The 25489-nt window shown below is 36.1% G+C and overlaps 1 protein-coding gene across 1 annotated transcript in view; it reads left to right on the plus strand.

Annotated features, from left to right (window-relative positions):
* TRHDE (thyrotropin releasing hormone degrading enzyme) overlaps positions 1-25489 on the plus strand; it is a 395556-nt gene that overhangs the window by 207972 nt on the left and 162095 nt on the right. The window contains exons 4-5 of the mRNA XM_036930808.2: positions 6940-7094; positions 9866-9979. Coding sequence (XP_036786703.1) covers positions 6940-7094; positions 9866-9979 — 269 coding nt within the window. The remainder of the gene's footprint in view (positions 1-6939; positions 7095-9865; positions 9980-25489) is intronic.

A 25489-nucleotide genomic window follows, 5' to 3' on the forward strand; every position in this document is an offset into this window, starting at 1 on the left:
GTGCACTTCAGAATACGCACTTGAAGAGAGGAAAACCATTGGTTGCTCTCATTTTACAAATAAATAGGTGACCTCCATGAATTTCATCTTATTAATATTACTATTTCAAGGGCAATTTACATTTCTACTAGCCCCATACAGTACTTGTCAGAGGAAAGAGTTTTATCTTCTGTACTTAAGCATAAATGCATATGGAAATAGTATCTTCAATGAGTCACAGTCATGAATAATCAAAAACCTTTTTTTTTTTGCCTGCTATACCTTTAAAACTAACTTAGCATCCCTGAATGATAACAGGGGAATGTCCTATGGTGGCTTTTTTGTTCATTCTTAGGTAGGTCCTATATTGCTTTACATCAAGGTAAAATTGCAAGTCAGAAATCAAAATACCTGATGTAACATGTCAGCCAGCACATCAGCTTTGTTCAAACACATTCCTCCTCTCCTAAGCCCAGGCCTGTGATTCATTCAGTTCCCCAAGGTGGGGATGAACAGAAAGATCCCAATTAATGATAGCATTGATTTACCGTGTTTTGTGTTTAGGATTAAGTGCTTCACATGGGCCATCTTATTTAATCATCACAATAACCTGCAAAGAAGTTACCATTAATATCCCCATTTTATGAGTAAGGACACGGAAGCTGAGAGCAATTGAACAATTTGTTCAAAATCCCACAGCCAGTAAGGGTTAGACGTGGGTTTGCATCCCAGATGGTGTGGACGCTAAAGCTCTGGTTTTTAACTGTTATGTCCATTGGCCTCTACCAAGGAGGCTTGTGCAGCAGAGCTGGAAAGCTGGATTTGTGGATTTGTGAGGAAACTGGAAATTGAGATGCATTTGGAGTGGAAGGACCAGGGCAAGAGTTCAGAATGTGTCTGCATCTGCAGGGGGTGCATCTGAGTGAAACTTAGCGGAGTTTAAAGGATCAGCAGAGCGTTTCACAAGGTAGAGAGTAAAACCATGGAACTGATGACTGGAGCTGAAGAATTTAATGCTGTTCTTGGATGGGTATTGGTAGTGGTTACATATCATTTGGTTTTTAATGTCAGCAAAACTAGTTGTAAGCTGTTCAGCATGACTTGTCATTACAAGGGAAACCTTTTATTTTGCAGTAAATTCTTGAACATCAGCCATATGCTGGGCACTATGCTAGGCATTGGAAAAGCAGCAATTGAAGTGAAATATATCCTGCCTTCATGGAACTACAGGTCAGTTAGGCTGATGTTTCAGCTTCAGTGTTATCTTCCCAGAGAGGCTTTTCCTGATCGCTCAGTCTAAAGTATCATCTCCCAAGCCCGTTATTCTCTACATCCCCTCTGTTATTTTCACCATAGTCCCAGCCATAGTCTCATGTTGTCTAGTTTATTTACCTGTGCAGTTTTTCACTTCCTCTACCCTGCATCCACTCCCAGCAGGTGGAATGTGAGCTCCTTTAGGGTGGGGTCATTGTCAGCTCCTTCTCTGCTGGAACAGAGTAAAGGTTCAGCAAACTTTGTGAATGAATGAATGACCAAAATAAATACACTATGTGTAGAGGGGAAAAAAGACAGCTTACTTATGCCCATGAGAATGCCATATGGGTATCCTGTGATGGCAGCCCTAATCAACAGTGTGATAATTCTCAAAAAAACCAAACAAATAAGAGCTGAGAAGTCTCCATGAGGTTTTGTGATCTTAGTGAACAAGAGCTGTTTCAACACAGTTAAAGGTAGAAGGCAAATTATAGTGCATTGGAGGGAACAAGTAGGGAAAGTCATATTTTTTATGTTAATTTATGTAATCACATTCACTAGCATTATATGCATATTTGCTATCTGCCTATAGTTTTGGGGACTGAAGTAATTAATTGGAAGCAGACTACTATGCATAATTTTATCCAGACTTTTCTTTGAATTTCCAAGTAAATTAGATTCTGAAACATTTGCATTCTTACCTGTTTTCAAGGCACTTTAAAGAGTTATGGTTGCACATGTTAATGGATTTGCCTCATGACAAATTTATTTTGCAAGAATTAAAATAATTTAATTCATTATGAGTAAATCTTATTGTCGTCAAAGTTAGCAAAAGAATATTTCAGTTACTGAAGATATTTTTCTTAACAGCTTTATTGAGCTATAGTGACATACAGTAAACTTCACATATTTAAAGTTTAAATTTGATGTTTCACAATATGTACACACCCATCAAGTCATCACCATAATGGGCACATCCATCATTCCCAAAAGTTTCCTGTTGTTTCTTTTGACCTCTCCCATCTTCATCCCCAGGTGAGCTCTGACCTGCTATTTGACAATATGATTAGTTTGCATCTTCTAGAGTTTTATATAAATAACATGAATCATACAGTGTATATATGTGTATATGTATATATATATATACACACACACACACACAAACACATACATACATACATACATACATATATATATATATTTCTTTCTTCTTCCTTTTTACTCTGTATAACTGTTTGGGATTCACCCATGTTGTTGAATGTATCCATAGTCCATTTCTTTTTATTGCTGAGTAGTATCTTGTTGTGAACATACAACACTTTATCTCTTCACTTGTTGATAGACATTTGATTTATTTCCAGTTTATGGCTGTTGGAGGTAAAACTGTTATGAACAGTTGTATATGAGTCTTTATATGGATATATGCTTCATGCAGGTATTCTTAAAGTAGAACTATTACATTAGACTCCTTAAGTTATGAAGGTTTAGAGCAGAGAGGCACAGCTAAAATGTTTTTCAATAAAACAAAATCCAAGTTTCTTCAGTACTTTGTTATAAGGTTATTTGTGTAGCAGAGTAATCTAAGTTTTTTAGTTTCTTCTCTTCCCTCTTCTGCCATCTGTAGACATGGTGTCCTGTATCTATCCTGAAGCCTGTCTGTGTCTCAGAAGCTGCCTCCTATTACTTATTTCTCTGTGTTTTGCTCTGTTCTCAATCAGGCCAATGAATCTGCCTCCATCTGCTGAAGAACCCTTGTCTGGTTTATATTTAGCCTGGTTACCCAGGCCTGACTTCGTGCTCTTACACCTCTGGAAACCAGTATGTAGTCAGCTGCCCGCTTGGGTCACCATTGCCTGATATCTTTGGCCCAACCTTCACCTGCCCCCTCAACATACCTGCTTATGCTGCTAGGCAGGCCTTTGCTGTCTGATGACTGTTCTCTAAACGCACCTTCCTTTTTATCCCAATCTCCTAGATTCTGCATCTGGTGCATGTCTGTGCCATTTGAGCCAGTCCAAATCCCAGTGTGTGGCCTACTTTAGTCTTGGGGACCTGACTACTCTCAGCTCTTGAAGAACTGCACTATTCAAGAGCACTCTGGTTTGCAACAGATTTGGATCTGGATTGTTCCTAAGTCCTCGTGTTCCCATAAGTAAATACATCAGAGGCACCACTGCTCGTGGCAGGCAGACCTGACACAATGTTTTTTCATGAGCCTGTTTGTTCCTCTATAGAGAAGGTCTCAAGTCAAAATCTTAAGTAGAACAATGTCTATTTGTGACGTACTTGCAATTTGTACCACTTCTTGGACCTACATTCTTCTCCTTTTTGTGCTCCAACCACTCCGACCTTCTTTCTGTTTGTCCAATATGCTAGTCTCACTTTCCCCTTAGAGCCTTTGCATCTGTTCCCTAGTCTCATTACACATTTCCATAGATGTCAGACAGCTGGCTTCTCCCATCTGTCCCATCTCAGGTGAAGTGTGATTACCTTAGGGAGGACTTGACCACACTACACCTATCCCACAAATCAATCAGTCTTACTCTATTATATTGTTTTATAGAATTTATCATTTATGAAATTTCTTTCATCCATTTATTACTTCTTAATTGACCTCCTCATTCTATACACCTGCATATATGTGCCATGAGGGTGGGAGCAAAGGAGCTTGAAGGACAGAACAGTTCTCACGTTAAGCAAACACAATGCTCAATACATATTTGTATAAATGAGTGCATATGGTACCTCTGTCTGCCTGATGAAGTACTACTTCTCTTTTGAAGTCCAACTCAAATACTCTATCTTTCAAGAACCTCTCCAACTACATTTGTTTTTCAGTCTTTCACAGTAATTTTATTTCTTCTGTTGAGCTGCCCCCATTCTTGCTTTAAAATGTAGAGGATGCAGGGAACATACTTGGCTTACTTTGATATACATTTCAGACTTAAGAACATAGCAAATTATGAGATGTTTGCTAAAGTCATGAATAAATGAAAATCAATCATAAGACTGTTGATCATTTTATTTCTTCCTTATTACAAAATATTTAAAGTATGCAGGAAAGAATCAATAATACTACAAATAATACCCATGTATCCATCACCTGCTTTAAAAAACTTAATATTAAAGACATATTTGAAATCCCTTGTGTGACCATCTGTGATAATGCAATTTGTAAGATACATATCTTTGTTTTTTCAGGCGGTAAAATATATAATTCTCATATGTATCGGTCTTTGTACATGTGTCCTGGCTCACAGCTCCTAAAACCCTTGGAATTTGCGAAGTGATGAGAGCAATAAAGGCATCTTTTGCAATGTTAATTAAGTGGTTTTTGGACCCCCACCTAAGAATGGGAGCTGGTTGCCAGGAGAGCCGACCACGTGATTAGAGGATTGGAACTTCAAGTCCCATCCCCAGCCTCTGGGGCTGGAGATTGAGTTCCATCACCAGTGGTCAATGATTTAATCAATAATGTCTCTGTAATGAAGTCTCTGTAAAATACCAAAAGCATGGTGTTTGGAGAGCTTCCAGGTTGGTGAATACGTGGAGATGGGGAAAGAGTGTCTTATCTGGAGAGGGCGTGGAAGCTCCGTGCCCTTCCCCCATAGCTTGCCTTGTGTATCTCTTCCATCTGGCTGTTCCTGAGATATCCTTTTATAATACACTGGTGATCTAGGAAGTAAAATGTTTCTCTGAGTTCTGTGAGCCATTCTAGAAAATTAATTGAACCTAAGAAAGAGGTCTCGGAATGGTCAGAAATGCAGGTAAGCACCTGGGCTTGAGACTTGTGCCTGAAGCTGGGTGGGGTGGGCTGGGGCAGTCTTGTGGGATGGAGCCCTTATCGTGTGGCATCTGCTGCTATCTCCGGAGAGGTAGTGTCAGCAATGAGCTAGAACTGAGCGGAATTCTCATGAACCCTGCTGGTAGCCAGAAATTGCTTGTAGGTGAGGTGGGAACGGTGGGAGCCGCCCCCGCCTTCCTCGTCTCCCAAACACACATATACACACATTGAAATTGGGTCCAGGAACCTGAAAGAGTGCATCCCTTTCTCCTCCTTTTTTTCCCTTAAGTAATCATGAGTCTGATTGTGGGGTTTATCATTCTTATATTTGTATGATTGTATGTACATTTCATGACTATCACCTGTCTGGGTATGTGTGCATGTGTGTGTATCCATTTACAATATGTTTGTTCTGCTTGTTTTTAAGTAGTATATGGTGAGGGTCATTTTACACCTTGTTCCCTCAACATTATGTTTTTCAAATTATCCATGTTGATATATGTAGTATGAGCATCTAGTTCTGAAATCATTATTTCAATTGTTTTGTAGTATTTTTTTATATTAGTATTTTATAGTTTCCTTTTCTATTCTCTTGCTGAAAGGCCTTTAGTTTGCCCTTTTTTACTCTTACAAACAACAGTACAGCAAACATTCTTGTACCATTTTTTCTTGGCATCCTAGGGAGTATCCCCAGGCTATTGGGAGGCAGAACTTGTGAGTCAGAGACTATCAACATTATGTCATTGTGATTAAGAGCAAGGTGCTGGAGCCAGTCTGTCTAGGTTCGAATCCTTACCTTGCTAGCTTTCCCGAGAAGCTATGATCATTAGCTATTTTCAGCCCTTCTCAGGAGCAAGTAGGTCCTACCTAACCCTAGCATCAAGCAGTCAGCTTGGCTAAAGTCCCTTTGGCTCTGGCAGATCCTTCTGGAGCCAATTCCCAGCCTCCACTGCCTGAGCCTGGAGCCAGAAGCCAGCAGGCCTGTGGCTTCACACACAATCACTACTTTGCATTTCTGTACCATTTCTGGTCTTTGGAGAGGTTTATTTCCAGGCTGGAGATACTTTTCAGTTTTCCCTTTTAATGTTTTATTTATCATTGCTATGTGTTTGGAGCAGGAGTACATCAAAACATGAATGTATTGGGTCACCTTAACCAAAAGTTGATAACACCTTTACAGTCTTTTAAAATAAACACAAATCTTAGAATCATCTAATCATAGAGTTTTGGAGCTGGGAAGGATTTTAAAGATAATGAAGACCAATAACCTTATTTTATAGGTGAAGGAACTGTGGTCTTGAGAAATTAAGTGACTTACCTGATGTCATATATCTGCTTAATGGTGAAATCTTGACCAGAACCAAAAAGCCTTTTGCCACTGCCTCTATATTAGAGTTTGCTCTATAAGCTGTATTTGCATGTGACATTTTACTCTTAATAGAACTCAAAAAATAAATCAGAATTTAATCAATTAGAAAAATGACATGTCATATTTTTAAATTGACATAAGATGTTTTCTCCCGCAAAATATTGAGGACAAAGCAAGAATATCATTGCACTGAGCTGAATATATTTTCATTGGAAGGCACAATGCCTTTTGACTCTATAGATGCCTGCTGCATTTGGTTTCCTTGACTTCCTGAAACTTATTAGGATGGGCCCATCAATAACCGTGCTGATGCTTGCTGCTTGCTACAGCACTGGGTCTGGAAATGAACTGTGATGAATGGGTGTGGCCAGTGTTTACAATGAGAGCCTATGTTTCTGCTGTCATGTAGAAATGGCAGGGAGTTTACTTTAGAAAAGAAAAATTTACTAAGCAAGAGTGAATATTCCTTCTAATTAGGATTTCTGGATTTAGGATTGTGCTTAGAATCTGATATTTTGTTAAAGCCTTTGGAACTGTTTTATTCTGTTTCTAGATCTCTTAGCTGTGCCTAAACATCCATATGCTGCTATGGAGAATTGGGGACTCAGTATTTTTGTGGAACAAAGAATACTGCTGGATCCCAGTGCTTCATCTATTTCTTATTTGCTGGATGTCACCATGGTCATTGTTCATGAGATATGTCACCAGGTATGAGAAAAAGGATCAGGTGTAAGTATAATTGCACACTCTTGAGATTGTAGAATGATTTCACATACTAGATTAGGAGCTAAATTATTATCCTCTCCATTAAGTTTTAATTATATAGTGAGCACTGCGTAGTTCTTTCTGGAAGATATGCCGTTTTTCTCAGATGACAACAGAAACAAAAGCAAACACACTGATCATATTGAATAAGCAACCGTCATTCAGTTTTGCTGAGGAGTGAGATGGCACTGCCACCCAGCAGCCCCTTAGCAGGCCCCATCCAGTCATACTATTCCTTGTCAACTTCGCTTCACTTTCCCATGATTATTGGTGTGTAGATTGATAAGTGCAGTGATGGCAATGATTTATTGCTTTGCTGTTAGATGCAGCTGAGTTTTGTGTACATGTCAAAATTTGCCTTTGCAGAAATCAATTTGTTATTCCCCTTTTCCCATCACACAGACACTTAGGAAGTCTTTCACTAACTCAGCCATAGATTCTTTGTTCTCAGATGATTGATATATTTTTTTGTCTTGGCATGTTTAGAAATTCATTTGTAAATTAGCCAACTTTGTAGTGAAGCTGAGATAAAATTAATTTCATTTTGACTTTATGCACTGTCTTACAACCAGTGGAAAGTATTACAGAACTTTTGCAGTGCTTATTTGAATCTTGATTCTAGTAAAAAGAAAATATCACTGAAAATAAATACACATGTTAATAAAGCAATACCTGTTCTGGGTACTGGTAATTGTGGATGGTTGATGTTAAAACATCAGAAATCATTGTGATTTCATAGCACTTCAATTTGTTATAAACACAAATCCTCTTAAAACACTGAAACAACTTTGAGTGATGGAAAATGCTGTGAGTGAAAGAAGGTGAACTGCTCAGTGCTAATACATGACTATTGACCTCACGATAAACTGGTCCAGGCTGACCATTAGCCTAAGTGTCATCCTTGTGCAGGGAACGTGGAAGACGTTTGTATCTGTCATGCTGACCAGGTTGGGCATATGTCCCTTGCCTCAGTGACTTGAGGGAGTCCACATGGAGGGATAGCCAGGGCTCCTCTACTGGGCTAAAGAGAATGGGTTCCAGCTAAACATAATTCTTTGAGGCAAAAGTAGTTCCCTTGTGAACATTCCTCAAAACAAGTTACATGTAAGTTTTTGTTGAAATAAACCTACATTGATAACATTTTTGTTCCTAAAATTGGATTTCATTTGTTCCATATGGTAAGTTACTTTCTTGTTTTAGCTTACTCATGCCAGGCTACTCAGTATTTGGAAATTAACCCAAAACTGGGAGAAATACATAATAATTTCCAGTCTTGCTGTCAAATTATTTTCTGCATAACCCTCTCTCCCTACCTATTCATTTTCTCAGTTCTTAAGACTGGCTTGCAAATTAAGGAGAAACATGCATTTTTGATCAGGAATAAAAAATATTTTAAATATCATTTATTTTGAGGTCATGAATATATTCAGAGTTTTCTCTTACTCCTATTTCAGGTAGAGATCCTCTTGAGTAATGGATTCTTGATCATTACTGTTGAAATGTTCAGTCACCAAGCTCTTTACTGTATCTCCTAAAGCTGCACACAATCTGATACTTGTTCACCTTTTACTTCCATTTCTTAAATAATTCATTCCCCTTTAGGGTTTTCACACTAAGGGTTACTTACCTCTGCCTGGAATCCTCTTGCCCAAGGCTTACTCATAGCAGCCTCTTTCTTATCATTAAAGTCTGAATGCAGATGTTACCTGCTTGGAGAGAACATTTTGCATTTACAATCTAAAGCAGCTCCTTCCCCAGTCCTACCATACTTAATTAGACCCCAAAATTGTGTTATTCATTTGCTTGCTTATTTTTTATTTTCTGTCTCACTGCATCCCCCTTACCTCCACAATAAAACACAAGCTACACAAGAAGGGGCATTATCTCACTTTTCATCCTTGGATCCCAAGTCTTCAGGATATCTCCTGGATTATAATGTGTATTTTTTTTTAATGAAAGAAGGGTTCTTTTAACCTTTTGCTGAATGAAGCAAGGATTTCACAGCAAAGCATTGTGATCTAATCAAAACACCAGTTAAAAATTACAACATTAGTTTTCATGAAGGGCTTTTAGAAATTTGTTAAGTTCAAACCCCTCATTATCATGGTATCATGGAGAAGCAGGTGTGGAGCATCTTAAAAGCCCTTGGTTCCTTTAATCGGCTGATGCCTCCTCTGAATTGCTGCTGATGCTAGAAGGTGATGCTTCAATACTGCTGTGGTTAGTCAGTCATTCAGTGCTCCTCCAGGCAGTATTTTCTATCGTTGGCCATCTCAGTCTGTTAGAGGGTCTCCTGCATTTTCAGCAGACATCTACCAACCCTAATTCCCATCCGTTAACCCTGATTTGTCCCTTTAGGGCCACAATGTACAAACCTTTTCCCCTTCCTCATACTAGACCTTCAAATATTTGAAGACAGTTGTTATCAGCTTTTTTTTTCTTCTCAGTCCTTTCTTCTCTAGGTTAAATGCTCTTTTTGTATTCCCTGGTCATTTTATCTTTGCTCTTCCCTGAACAAATTTAGAAAACACCAGTGTGACCCAAGTAGTCAAATACATCAATAGTCTTGCCACATAGCATATTTTGAGATCACAAAACCAGTTGGGGAATGAATTACAGTTATGATAATCATAGTTTGCTACATTTAATTTTAGATAAAATAATCTGGGGCCACATTTATTTTTGTCTGATGTCCATTCATTTTATCCCTGCAGTGGTTTGGTGACCTTGTGACTCCTGTGTGGTGGGAAGATGTATGGCTGAAAGAAGGTTTTGCTCACTACTTTGAGTTTGTTGGTACAGACTACCTTTATCCTGGCTGGAACATGGTAAGTGCACTGCTCTTTAATTGTCCAAAACTCCCAGTGAAAGATTGATCTGGTGTCACACTGGGCTTATATTACCATCATAGGTAACTGCAAATACTAACTGATGAATAAAATTAATTAGATGCCCAATAAAGAAGTAACCAAATTTAAATGGTAGTTTTCCAAAAGAGTTGTCTTTTATTTATTAGAAGGAAATAGTCTGATAGGTTTACAAGCTGATTTCAAAATGCTACACCTGTTCTAAATAGAAATATTTTAGATTGCAATAGTGGATAACAAATTATCCTTTAAAATAGAGAAGGTAGCAGCAATTAGTAAGATTTTAATTGTATAGAGTATTTCCATATATAGAAAAATAATGACTTAATATTTCTTTGATGTGATGAAACAAAAAGTAGCTAAAACATTTGCTACCTTATTGTTTTAAAGGTACTTTAAGAATAAATGACTTAATAAGATGTCATTGACTTTATGAAGAGTTGTGCACATTGTACCCATACTGGGAGCATATCTGTATGTCAGAACCTGAAGTAGGATTTTTTTGTCAATGATGTTCTAGAGCATCCTGAAAGAAAAAGTGGTGGTGGTGGTGGTGCGGAGAGCATGATTTTTATGTCTTTTAATATGTTTTTCATTTTATATAAGCTTCAATTAATCAGTAAGTGACTATGTTATTATTAGATGGAACCCAGGTATATGTAGTTTTGGAACTCAAATTTTAAATTTGTTTTAAGTGGTATCATGTAAAAGCTGCAAAATACCTCTATCAACTTCCAGAAACTCAAATTTTACCTGTGATATACAGCATGAATGATAATACATATCTATTTTACACTGCTCCTTTTTGATGTTTAAATTATTAATAAAGATTTCCTAAATATTTGTCATAAGTATATTTGAAGAGTACTTAAACCAAGGTGAAATATGAAGATGTCTGTAAGTCATGATAAAACTTCATGGTAGACCATAAATTCAGCCAACTTCTGCTGAGTAAGAAATGTGATCTCAAATAATGCACAGAAAAAATGTTATAAAAGTAATGTCATATCATTATGCTTTAATTATGTTCATGAGTTTTGCCCATATTTCATAAAGGCAACATGGTTCATTTGCAGAAATGTATAAAATAATATTAGTTAGACTTCTGTATCTAGGTATGTATGTATATGATAGAATTTTTAAACTTTAAAATCTTGTTTTATCATGACATTGAAATGATAAAAAATTGCCTTTCCTTTAAAAAACTTTGAAGAAAAATCAACAATACCATGCAATTTTAATTATTTAAAATATTCTTTAACAAATGTGAGATTTTAAAAATGAAATGTTTAACGATATTGAAACATTTCCAAAAATATCTTCAGGTTGTTAGATGACTTTCAATCAACTTTGTTTAAAATTTTCATTATGCTGTGGACTATTACTGATTTATAATTTCATTATGTTCCAATATTAAAAGATGTCTTTACAACAAATGGCACGTTCCTTATATAAGAAAGCTTCTTTTTAGTTCCATCAGCTGTCTATGAAAAAAACCCTTTCTGTTCATCATTATGAAAAATACATCTTGAATTAAAAGGTAATCAACAGAATTACACATGGGGTGAAAACTGACATCTTTTGATGGTTTTAGCATGGCAGTATATCCTGTTCCAATGTCCTTATACGGGATTTTGTCTTTGAATAAGTTATTATATTCTTTCATTGTTTTTCTCAGTTAAGTTATAAATGTAGATCTTCTGTAGAACATTTTTATAAGAAGTATTGAAAACGAACATGGAGTGTAAATAACATATTTGAGACTTTGTCCTTATAGAACACAGACCATCAACTGGAAGTATAAAAACCTTAGGGTGGTAAGCTGTAAGATTTTACTTCTTATAAGTCCATACTTCATAATTAAGAAATGAGAATTAATGATAGCATAGGTTCTGTGACACAGAAGGCTCACCCTATTAAATAAAGAAATGAATAAACTCCATCACAATTAATTAGGCAATAGTGAGGAGAAACAGTCCTGTGATGTCTCTTTATGTTTCGATTGTAAAGATTATAAATACTTGCTAATCTGATTGCTTTTGCTTTTTAGTAGCTTTCTTTATTTAGATTGTAGAGTATCTCAATATACTAAATTCACAAAACCTATAAGAAGAAATTCTAAACAAATTTCTCCGCTACCATTAATATCTTCTTTGCAAATGAAATTTTAAGGGTAAGTTAGTTAGATAAATAAGAGAAGGTATTAAGTGACTTTAAGGCTGTGCTAGCACTATTTTTCATAATGGCTTCAGCAAAAGAGTGAAAGAAATACTAGCAAAAACAGGAGTGATGGCTGTGTCAGCAGTAATTCATACTACTATTGTTATATGCACACAAGGAGCCTAGGAGTGCAAGGCTTGGGCTTCACTGGAGCTTAGCCTGAAATAGAAAAATCAAAAGTCAGGTTCATGTAAGGAGTAAAGAAATTCAGGAGCTGACCTTTTGCCTCTAATCTCAGTGCTTTTATCATTTTTAGACTAAGGCTTAAGCACTGAAATACAAGTTAAATTTGCCTGGGAAATTACTATGACAATCTATCTTTGATGGAATAGCAATAAAAAAGTCCAGAATTACATAGTGTTGTTAAGGAAGCTCTTGTTCTGATTTAGGCCAGTATACTTGCTTAGTCTGCCTGAATGTTAGTAAAATCTTAGTGTGTGTGTGTGTGTGTGTGTGTGTGTGTTTTCAAAGCCATTTTATGATACGTAAGTAATCAGTTTTTTTGCATTAGGAACACTGTATGGAATAAAAACTATTATGATAATTTTGTTCCCTAACAAACTAATGAGGTTCACCATTTTCTAGAAATGGGTGTTCATGGTAGTGTGGTGGAAGGTCAGGGGAATGGATTAGAAAGAAGAAATTCAGATTCCAGGAAAGGTGTTACATTTCTCTGACTCATCCTTATCATTTGAGAAGTGGGGCATTTGTACTGATTTAACAAGCTCTCATAAATTTTGTGAACATAAAATAATTTTTGAGGTCTTTGAAATGTAGGATCCACAATACAGATGTGATTAGGCATCATGCACCTGGCAAATGAATGCTCCATTGGAAAGGTGCATTGATTTTGTGCATGGATGCCCTAATTTCCAGCCCCAGTAATCTATTCTGACACAATTTGCAGCAATTATGTAAAGATGATCCGATAATTCCTATAATCTTTGTCTAGACAATTACCCAAGAATTTCTATAATCTTTGTATCTAGCCTCAGTCTCACCAAATCAGTTCACAGGTAGACTGGCAATGTGGACTATTCTATAGGAGCATGAGCCTTATACAATGTTTCATTCATCAAACACAAGTGTCAAGACCATTAGAAGCAACTTCTTCAACTCAGGGCTAAGGATACATTTTCTGGAGCCGGAAGTCCTTGTGCTTGATGTTATTTTATCAAAGCTGCCTGTCAATGACAATATTATTCAGTGGACCAAGTTATAGTATGTTACTGATGGCAGTCACATTAAATCTTACTGTGTTTCCTCAAAAGCTGGGAAAAGTAAAGACTCGTGGAACATACTTACTATTCTTCAATAATTCTTGATAATTTTCATTTGAAAAAGGCTATGATAAAAGAGTTTTAATGCAGGAAAAAGAAGGCATAGTAAACTGTTACTATGAAGAACTCCATATTTTACAGATTTAATGCTGATGCAGGCAAAAGCTTGTCCCCTGGCATATTGCACAGGTTTTCATTATCATTTGCGTCTGTATTATAGATGTATCCTTTAGTTCCCTGAATGTAGTATCATGAAGATTTGCTGCAATAATGAGAATTATTAAGCACAAGTGTATGTTCTTTTATTAAATGAATTGGGATGCTGTGGAGCTTCACACAGCAATAACTTTATACACTGAAATAATCAGACTGAGAATTCTTCCAAAATTTTTATGAGGGCACATACCTGGGAATAAAGATAACTATTAATAGAGAATCATGCAACTAAACTTCACTATGCTAACTATTTAGGATCTCTCAAAGTGTATTGCCCAAAACCTTGATAAATGGTCTCAATTGACTCTAATATGGGCAGGACTAAAATAGTAAAAATGAATTCTGTCATTAGGCTCAGTATTATTTTATTATGCTCCAACAAAAAATTGCCTGCTATATTTAATAGGCATTGCAATAAAATTATCTTTACTTTTAAAATCACTCATATCAAGAAGAAATTGATATAAGAAGATCATTGGTGAACTGAAATAGATCTATAGTTAATTGAGTTCAATGTTTTTCCTAGCTTAAATGTAAAGATATACTGCTTACCTATTCTAAATAATAAAAATTCTACTATTCAGAGGGGGAGAATAGAAAAGTGAAAAGAAAAAAGTCTTGATTTTGGATAATATTTTACGAGTTCAGCTGTTTATTTTTTAACTCCATCTTTGATTTTATGTCTATAGAGAATAATGCTTTCACATGCTTTTCAAAGTTAGTTAATATATGTTTCTATAATAGTTGGTATGTTGGTAGTTTTGGCTATAATTCATAAATATCAAAATATATTTGCCCATTAGGGCTATGGGGTCAGAGATAGACCATTGGGAATTAAATATTCATTTAAGGACCTTACTTTATAAATACTGAATGCCGAATAAATGTATGTACACATGATTTTTCCATATAGTTGTGTTTGTCTGTTATGATCAAAATCCACATATAATATTCTACTCTTGAGAAGTCAGTAAATTAGAAGGTGGTCTGATTGATTCCAACTGGTAGATAATATTTTATTCTCAAATGACTGGCATATTGAATGTGAAAAATTTAAAGGCTTTTTATGGCTAGTCCCAAGGGTCTGTGGTCTTTTTGATCTTGTTCAGTAGCTTAAAAGTGACATTTACATGGAGAGACTAGAAGAAAAGTATTAGGAGTGCCTACATGGGTCTCTAGGGGGGTCACAGTCTTCAAAATGGACCCCTTCTTTGGCTTTCCCTTTACTCCTGCCTCCTCCCCTCTCTGCAAGCAATTCCTCTTTCTGCTGAACACATAGACTATTTTTTTAAAGACTAGAAAAATGTATTTTTTTTTCTCATTTGATAAGAACTGGTGAGTTGTAGTTCTATTCTAGGAGAAAGGGATGCTTTTTCCTTGGAATTAGTGGTCAGAGCAGCTTTGGGCCTTGGTGGAAAACAGGCCAGTAACAGAGACAAAGAAAGTACACAGAGGAAGCAAGAACTGCAGTAACAGCAGCCGAAGCCCTATCTGAATTCTAAGTAAACACAGGGAGAGTTCCACTGTGCACATGGTCAGGGCATTGGGAGCGGATTAATGCTCAGTCTACAAATTAGGATGATCCACAAAGATGTCACTGATAAGAAGCTGGCCAGCGACTTGGATTCCAACCAATTGTGACTGAAGGGATATGAAGAATTTCTAGCAAGTGATAGTGAAACCTGGAACTGCCCCTTTTATACTAACACGTTAAAATGGTACTCACTAAGGCTAGTGCCATAACAAGTTGTATTTACATTTTCTGTCATTTGGGGACTTATTTAGTGCTTTTTACAAAATCTCTTAATGATGTGCTAGGAGCCCTTTTAGGCACATCTGCTAGAGAGAAGGAATGAGTTTGGGCAGTAATTTGTTTATTGTTGAAGTGCATTAATTGATCTAGAAGTTTTATGGCACAGATACGTTTTTGAGGATGAAACTACCACTGAAGAATAGATAATACATTCACACTTTGTTTGGTTCATGGTTCTTTTGTAAGAAGCAAGACTTTGGCTTCACGGTTGGTTGGGAAATGGAAACTTTGAAGAGCTTGTTATCAAGGTGTATTAAGTCTCAGAAAATGTAAATCTGCTTCATTTACTGATTCAAATGGAACAACAGCTTTTATTAAGTAAAACGTCTTTAGAAAGTGAAGAAAAAACAAATGTGAGATTCATGAGGATTCATACATATTCACATTTACTTCTATGTATTCAGGTATGAACCTGGGAGATTTTCTTAGTCATATTGCCTCACATTTTTTTTCCTATATGAATTTTTAAAATTCAAAACAAAGTGGCAAATAGAAATTTCATGTATATCCTTAGAGGATAATTTTTTTTTAAGCGAAGTTATTCTGTTCATAAAGACACTAAGTGTGTTTCAGGTTTTGTATATTTTATTTTTTTATCTTTATTTTTATTTTTATTTTTGTGAGGGCATCTCTCATATTTATTGATCAAATGGTTGTTAACAACAAAAAAATTCTGTATAGGGGGGTCAATGCTCAATGCACAATCATTAATCCACCCCAAGCCTAATTTTCGTCAGTCTCCAATCTTCTGAAGCATAACGAACAAGTTCTTACATGGAGAACAAATTCTTACATAGTGAATAAGTTACATGGTGAACAGTGCAAGGGCAGTCATCACAGAAGCTTTCGGTTTTGCTCATGCATTATGAACTATAAACAGTCAGTTCAAATATGAATATTCATTTGATTTTTATACTTGATTTATATGTGGATACCACATTTCTATCTTTATTATTGTTATTTTTAATAAAATGCTGAAGTGGTAGGTAGATACAAGATAAAGGTAGAAAACATAGTTTAGTGTTGTAAGAGAGCAAATGTAGATGATCAGGTGTGCACCTGTAGACTATGTGTTAATCCAAGCTAGACAAGGGCAATAAAACATCCACGGATGAAGAAGATTTCTCTCAGAACAGGGGGGGTGAGGTTCTAAGCCTCACCTCTGTTGATCCCCAATTTCTCACCTGATGGCCCCCCTGCGACTGTGCCTGTCTTAGGTTGTTCCTCCCTTGAGGAATCTTACCCGTCTCTAGCTAACCAGTCATCTTCCGGGGCCATACAGGGAAATGTTAAGTTGGTAAGTGAAAGAGAAGTCTTATTGTTTGAAAAGGTTAGCTTTTTACTTCTTTGCATATTTATGCCCTGTGGCTTCTATGCCCAGCATTTGTCTTGAGGTGTCTTTACCACTTGGAAGAATTACGATACTCAGTAAATTCAATATGTGGCACAAATTCTATTTAAGGGTTGTAATTAGGAAGGAAGAAGAAAAGCTATAGAAGTAGCAGGCGGAATAAAACCTGGGAAGATTGATTATTTCTTTGACATATCTTCTTGTAGAGTAACTTCAGCATGTATAGGTTTTAAATTACTAATTAAATTGTGCACACACATTAACATAATAGGAGTACAGTTACGTAACCAAAGCATACCTGTAATTACCAGCCATCTCCAGTGAAACCAAGAAAACCAGTTAGGCACCTTAGGCATTTGTGAAAACTTATCTATGATATGGTGGATATTGTCCAACTGAACTTGAACAGTCTGAGAGAATTCAGATAAATTAAAACAACCCATTCCTGGGGACTGTTCACATCCCATATGTTCTTTTAACAGTAAATAGTCTGTAGTTGTAAGATTTTGGAGTGCTACAATTTGCACTTCTCCTAATTCTTGGTTGAGTTCCAACAGTATAGAGCCAGTCAAATTTGTTGTTTTACTGTATGCACAGGCCAGCTTAGATATCTCCTTCTTCATTCCCATGGCAAGTTCAGGAATTGGTGGGATGAGTGCATCTACACCTGTAGCAGTGCGTGGATCTTTGTTGGGGTTTTTTTGATGATCATCTTCTGGCATGAGTCTTCCTGAGAGTGCTGAAGTTGGAAGTTCTTTTTCATATCGTACCTTAGTTCATTTTTGGGGTAGACAAATTAGGCTTTGATCCTCTGTATAAACACAAACAGACCCATTGCCTACACTGTTATATGCCCTTTATATCATTGTGTAGAACTCATTATGGTCACCACACAGGAACTGCTTGTTTTTTTTTTTTTATCATTAATCTACACTTACATGACGAATACTTTGTTTACTAGGCTCACCCCTATACCAGGTCCCCCCTATATACCCTTTACAGTCACTGTCCATCAGCATAGCAAAATGTTGTAGAATCACTACTTGTCTTCTCTGTGTATACAGCCCTCCCCTTTATCCCACCCCCCTATGGATGCTAATCTTAATACCTCCCTTTCCCCACACCCTTATCCCTCCCTACCCCCCCATCCTCCCCAGTCCCTTTCCTTTTGGTACCTGTTAGTCCATTCTGGAGTTCTATAATTCTGCTGCTGTTTTGTTCCTTCAGTTTTTCCTTTGTTCTTATACTCCACAGATGAGTGAGATCATTTGGTATTTCTCTTTCTCCACTTGGCTTGTTTCACTGAGCATAATACCCTCCAGCTCCATCCATGTTGCTGCAAATGGTAGGATTTGCCCTTTTCTTATGGCTGAGTAGTATTCCATTGTGTATATGTACCACAGCTTCTTTATCCATTCATCTATCGATGGACATTTAGGTTGCTTCCAATTCTTGGCTATTGTAAATAGTGCTGTGATAAACATAGGGGTGCATTGGTCTTTCTCATACTTGATTGCTGCATTCTTAGTGTAAATTCCTAGGAGTGCAATTCCTGGGTCAAATGGTATGTCTGTTTTGAGCATTTTGATGTACCTCCATACTGCTTTCCACAATGGTTGAACAAGTTTACATTCCCACCAGCAGTGTAGGAGGGTTCCCCTTTCTCCACAGCCTCGCCAACATTTGTTGTTTGTCTTTTGGATGGCAGCCATCCTTACTGGTGTGAGGTGGTACCTCATTGTAGTTTTAATTTGCATTTCTCTGATAATTAGCGATGTGGAGCATCTTTTCATGTGTCTGTTGGCCATCTGTATTTCTTTTTTGGAGAACCATCTGTTCAGTTCCTCTGCCCATTTTTTAATTGGGTTATTTGTTTTTTGTTTGTTGAGGCATGTGAGCTCTTTATATATTCTGGACGTCAAGCCTTTATCGGCTGTGTCATTTTCAAATATATTCTCCCATACTGTAGGGTTCCTTTTTGTTCTATTGATGGTGTCTTTTGCTGTACAGAAGCTTTTCAGCTTAATATAGTCCCACTTGTTCATTTTTGCTGTTGTTTTCCTTGCCCGGGGAGATATGTTCGAGAAGAGGTCACTCATGTTTATGTCTGAGAGGTTTTTGCCTTTGTTTTTTTCCAAGAGCTTAATGGTTTCGTGACTTACATTCAGGTCTCTGATCCATTTTGAGTTTACTTTTGTATATGGGGTTAGATCATGGTCAAGTTTCATTCTCCTACATGTAGCTGTCCAGTTTTGCCAGCACCATCTGTTGAAGAAACTGTCATTTCGCCATTGTATGTCCATGGCTCCTTTATCAAATATTAATTGACCATATATGTCTGGGTTAATGTCTGGATTCTCTAGTCTGTTCCATTGGTCTGTGGCTCTGTTCTTGTGCCAGTACGAATTGTCTTGATTACTATGGCTTTATAGTAGAGCTTGAAGTTGGGGAGTGAGATCCCCCCTACTTTATTCTTCTTTCTCAGGATTGCTTTGGCTATTTGGGGTCTTTGGTGTTTCCATATGAATTTTTGAATTATTTGTTCCAGTTCATTGAAGAATGTTGCTGGTAGTGTCATAGGGATTGCATCAAATCTGTATATTGCTTTGGGCAGGATAGCCATTTTGACGATATTAATTCTTCCTAGCCACGAGCATGGGATGAGTTTCCATCTGTTAGTGTCCCCTTTAATTTCTCTTAAGAGTGACTTGTAGTTTTCACAGTATAAGTCTTTCACTTCTTTGGTTAGGTTTATTCCTAGGTATTTTATTTTTTTTGATGCAATTGTGAATGGAGTTGTTTTCCTGATTTCTCTTTCTGTTGGTTCATTGTTAGTGTATAGGAAAGCCACAGATTTCTGTGTGTTGATTTTGTATCCGGCAACTTTGCTGTATTCCGATATCAGTTCTAGTAGTTTTGGGGTGGAGTCTTTAGGGTTTTTAATGTACAGTATCATGTCATCTGCAAATAGTGACAGTTTAACTTCTTCTTTACCAATCTGGATTCCTTGTATTTCTTTATTTTGTCTGATTGCCGTGGCTAGGACCTCCAGTACTATGTTAAATAACAGTGGAGAGAGTGGGCATCCCTGTCTAGTTCCCAGTCTCAGAGGAAAAGCTTTCAGCTTCTCGCTGTTCAATATAATGTTGGCTGTGGGTTTATCATAGATGGCCTTTATTATGTTGAGGTACTTGCCCTCTATTCCCATTTTGCTGAGAGTTTTTAACATGAATGGATGTTGAACTTTGTCAAATGCTTTTTCAGCATCTATGGAGATGATCATGTGGTTTTTGTCTTTCTTTTTGTTGATGTGGTGGATGATGTTGATGGACTTTCGAATGTTGTACCATCCTTGCATCCCTGGGATGAATCCCACTTGGTCATGGTGTATGATCCTTCTGATGTATTTTTGAATTCGGTTTGCTAATATTATATTGAGTGTTTTTGCATCTACGTTCATCAGGGATATTGGTCTGTAGTTTTCTTTTTTGGTGGGGTCTTTGCCTGGTTTTGGTATTAGGGTGATGTTAGCTTCATAGAATGAATTTGGGAGTATCCCCTCCTCCTCTATTTTTTGGAAAACTTTAAGGAGAATGGGTATTATGTCTTCCCTGTATGTCTGATAAAATTCTGAGGTAAATCCATCTGGCCTGGGGGTTTTGTTCTTTGGTAGTTTTTTGATTACCGCTTCGATTTCGTTGCTGGTAATTGGTCTGTTTAGATTTTCTGTTTCTTTCTGGGTCAGTCTTGGAAGGTTGTATTTTTCTAGGAAGTTGTCCATTTCTCCTACGTTTCCCATCTTGTTAGCATATAGGTTTTCATAGTATTCTCTAATAATTCTTTGTATTTCTGTGGGGTTCGTCGTGATTTTTCCTTTCTTGTTTCTGATACTGTTGATTTGTGTTGACTCTCTTTTTCTCTTAATAAGTCTGGCTAGAGGCTTATCTATTTTGTTTATTTTCTCCAAGAACCAGCTCTTGGTTTCATTGATTTTTGCTATTGCTTTATTCATCTCAATTTTATTTATTTCTTCTCTGATCTTTATTATGTCCCTCCTTCTGCTGACCATAGGCCTCATTTGTTCTTCTTTTTCCAATTTCGATATTTGTGACATTAGACCTTTCATTTGGGATTGTTCTTCCTTTTTTAAATATGCTTGGATTGCTATATACTTTCCTCTTAAGACTGCTTTTGCTGTGTCCCACAGAAGTTGGGGCTTAGTGTTGTTGTTGTCGTTTGTTTCCATATATTGCTGGATCTCCATTTTGATTTGGTCATTGATCCATTGATTATTTAGGAGCATGTTGTTAAGCCTCCATGTGTTTGTGAGCCTTTTTGCTTTCTTTGTACAGTTTATTTCTAGTTTTATGCCTTTGTGGTCTGAAAAGTTGGTTGGTAGGATTTCAATCTTTTGGAATTTACTGAGGCTCTTTTTGTGTCCTAGTAGGTGGTCTATTCTGGAGAATGTTCCATGTGCACTTGAGAAGAACGTGTATCCTGTTGCTTTTGGATGTAGAGTTCTGTAGATGTCTATTAGGTCCATCTGTTCTAGTGTGTTGTTCAGTGCCTCTGTGTCCTTACTTATTTTCTGTCTGGTGGATCTGTCCTTTGGAGTGAGTGTTGTGTTGAAGTCTCCTAGAATGAATGCATTGCATTCTATTTCCTCCTTTAGTTCTGTTAATATTTGTTTCAGGTATGTTGGTGCTCCTGTATTGGGTGCATATATATTTACAATGGTTATATCCTCTTGATGGACTGAGCCCTTTGTCATTATGTAATGTCCTTCTTTGTCTTTTGTTACTTTCTTTATTTTGAAGTCTGTTTTGTCTGATACCAGAATTGCAACACCTGCTTTCTTCTCTTTGTTGTTTGCATGAAATATCTTTTTCCATCCCTTGACTTTAAGTCTGTGTATGTCTTTGGGTTTGAGGTGAGTCTCTTGTAAGCAGCATATGGATGGATCTTGCTTTTTTATCCATTCTATTACTCTGTGTCTTTTGATTGGTGCATTCAACCCATTTACATTTAGGGTGATTATTGAAAGGTATGAATTTATTGCTATTGCAGGCTTTAAGTTTGTGAGGTTTTGTATATTTTAATCTTAAAGATAAAAGATAAATGAGAATTCTCTTCAGTATAAAGTATTTCTTCAGAAGACCGTGTTCAGGTTTGCATGGTGTCAAGGTCTTTCTATATTTCCTTAGGAATTTCAAATCAACGAATAAATTAACGTGATTAGACACTTTCTATAAAGAAAAGTCTTACTGAACCTGGAGTCTAACAATAATCAAGGCTACTCCATTTCATATCTAGAAATATTGCAGGAAAATTAACCAATTCATTCCCCTTTCAAGTAAGAGCATTTTGTAAGCAAAATATTCCAATTTGCTAAAAATTGTCAGACATCACTTGATAAACCAAAAAATTGATAATGCCCTAAGTTTATAACCAAAACAATGAAATGTTCTGGTAGATATCAGTGTTCTCAAATGTATATTATTTGTGATTATGTCCTGTTTGATCTGTCCCTTTAACCACTTCTGGTAAAAATGTTTATCTTCCTATAATATATGGATTGTTCAGCATCTCATGTTACTCAGCATTTTCCCAGGTAGTTAAAAAGAATTTGCTTTACATAGCTTCTTAACACCAACGCATCCAAAAGTGAAAGCTGTGACTAAGAGGGCAACCAAAGAATAAGTCATTAATTTTCTAATTATTAATCATCCTTAACCAGGCAGCTAGGTGTTTTAAAAGACTTTAGAACACAACTCATTTCTACGCAAGGAGTGACTGTCTCAGCCCATAACACTTTATGGGACTTTTCCCCCCCTTTCTCTTCAAGGTTACTTTAATACTGTTCAGATATTACCAGACAAGGATGTGGGGAATGGAAGCAGTGAGTTCAAGTGATATGAATCAACACATGTAAAAGAGCTTCCTGTGATGAGAAAGAAAAAAGAGCAATTAGGCAATTGGGAGTTGTTGAAGATTTTGCCTCAATTACTCCAGTAACACTTGTAATAATAAACAACATAGCATTTACTATGTATCATTAAACACTTCTACATCTTATAATACACATCTTATAATTCTTATGAAATAGAGTAAGGATTCTGCTGGGTATCCTGAGAGTACACATCTTTGTTACTATTTTTATAAGTCCAAAGAGTACAGGAATGGTTAGACTATCATACAGTCCACCACTCAGGCAGCTCACCTCAACTATGATTCCAAAAAGATGATTTGGGGATAAAACATATTTTTATACTGAGCTGGATAACTCCTGTGGATCTACCATTCACAAATTTAAGTAAGCCCCTTTTGAAACTATTTATATCCTTAGCTTTTTATTTCTCCCTGGGATTGATGAAATAAAATTCTTTTTGATGATTGGAGTGTCATCTTTTGTCATATTTGTCTTCAAAAATTAAGATATGTGGGAATGCTTTCTTTAAGAACCTACTTCAAATAACCTGTGTCCAATTAATTCCTTTAATCATTTGATTTTTCTCTTTTCTGGATTTTATTTATATAGTCCAGTGATGCTTTTCTTGAGTGCTGTTAATGATATACTAGCTCCAATTATCAACTACTTTGGTGGATTACTGCCCCTTTTTTGCCATTCCATTCAGTCATACATTTCATTCATTCTGTTTATCAGTTCATTCAAAGGATTATCAAGCACCTATACTGAAGCATTTGTTTTGCTGATTTCTATGGAATAAATCTCATGCTATTATTAGCATGGAACTGCTACATAGCAGTTTCTTATATATGCTGTGTTTAATCTTTGGTGTGGTAGTTTCTGTTAGGAGGTATGGATAAATTTAGGATTATTTGGGGCTCTTAGTTGACCAACCATGCCTCTGTTAGGAGTTGCTTTATTATAAAGTAGCTCAAAAATACAGATCCATAACATCAATCAGACTGTTCATATTCATACATATATTTAGAAAATAAAATTCTTAGAGAATTAGCCAAATGATAGAACAATAAGAGCATTTAATTACCTATTATTTTTGTATTACATGGCTCAGACATGGTCTGTAATAGTTAGTTTCCCTAGTTACAATTGCAATTTATTGTCAAAAGTTTTTGAATATCTTTCTGCTCAGTTAATTTCTGCTTTTGAGTCCTGTTTTTTTTCTAAGCAGCACAACTTTGCTTAGAACCAAGAGATTTCTGTTCTTTTGGTTATAGTGGTGGTGGTGATATTTTCATCTAAATATTATTTATTTCCCAGGTTGTCTGACTAAAGATAAGTTAAAGTCAATTGCTCCTTCATATCAAAACTTGACATTAATTACGTTCACTTCCAAACTCCACAATTGGTCCAGTTAGAAAGACTTTAAACATAATACACTATTGAAGACCATTAATGAAAAATAAAAACTCTTAACAAAGTTCTTTCCTTTACCTTTGAGATAATAAAGTTTTTCTCAGAATCATTGGCTTCTTCAGAGCTGATAGGCCGTATCATGTCTTAGGCTTGAAAATAATTTGGCTTCTCACAACACAATATTTTTCTATTTTTCTAAGCATTTTTGTTTGCCCTTAACTGACAAAATATTTCATGGATTTCATGTATATTGACTCATTCATTTTTCATTTTTTAACTAAATTTATTAGATGTCCATTTTTTTTGCCACTTTCTCTGTTAGAGATAAGAAACACATGTCTCTGTTTGAAACTCCAATGTCTCATAGATCTATTTTATCAATATAATTAAATTGTTAAGTTTGAATTACTTTTGTCAGAATAATGTTACTTTACAGTTTCTTAGTAGGAAGTCCAATTCCTTTTCTACCTATTTCATGGATTAAATTTCTGACTCTGATATTAGCTATATCATCTCGTTTCTCCATCTTTAATATGTATGAAGTATTTGTGCTGTTTTGTCACAGAATAGTTTTAAGAATCAAATTTTATTTCTATTTCTACTTGAAAGAGTAACAGCTATCACTGTTCCCAATGTTATTGTTACTCTTAGGTACTTAAGTGTAATGGTATTACTTTAAGATCCCAAAACTGTTTTGGGAGTATATTGTGGAGTATATTGTGAATCCCATATTAAAAATAAGTAAAAGCAAAGAAATTGCCTTCACAAAATGCTTTTGAGTACACCTATTTCTGAATGATTCTGGTATGCTAGTTTTTTATATTTTTGTATTTTATAAAGGGATTGCTAGTCCAGATTTTGCATTCTGAATAGTGAAGATTTTCTTTACTAGTTTCACAATCAATTTATAAGCATGATAGTAGCTTACTTGGAGATATAATAATGTGGAGGAACTGGGAATAAACCTGGAATTTCCTCTCAGAACTGGCTGTCTGGGCCATAAGCACTTTATGTGTTTTGGAGTTGTTATGGGTTATTAAATCTTCCAATTTGAAAAAAAGTGTTTGTGTCATTGGAAATATACACACTACCATGGATCTACCAGCAAGAGCGAAGCTTTATTAGGCTAGGTTATTTGGTAACTTATATCCGTAAATTTTGAAATTAAAGTACAAAAAGTGTTATTTAATAAATTTCATTCATCAAGTTAATAAGAATTTTGTTATAGAATTAAGGTCATTTCAATTAT

Source organism: Manis pentadactyla, chromosome 10 (genome assembly GCF_030020395.1).
Source record: "Manis pentadactyla isolate mManPen7 chromosome 10, mManPen7.hap1, whole genome shotgun sequence".
NCBI lineage: Eukaryota > Metazoa > Chordata > Mammalia > Pholidota > Manidae > Manis > Manis pentadactyla.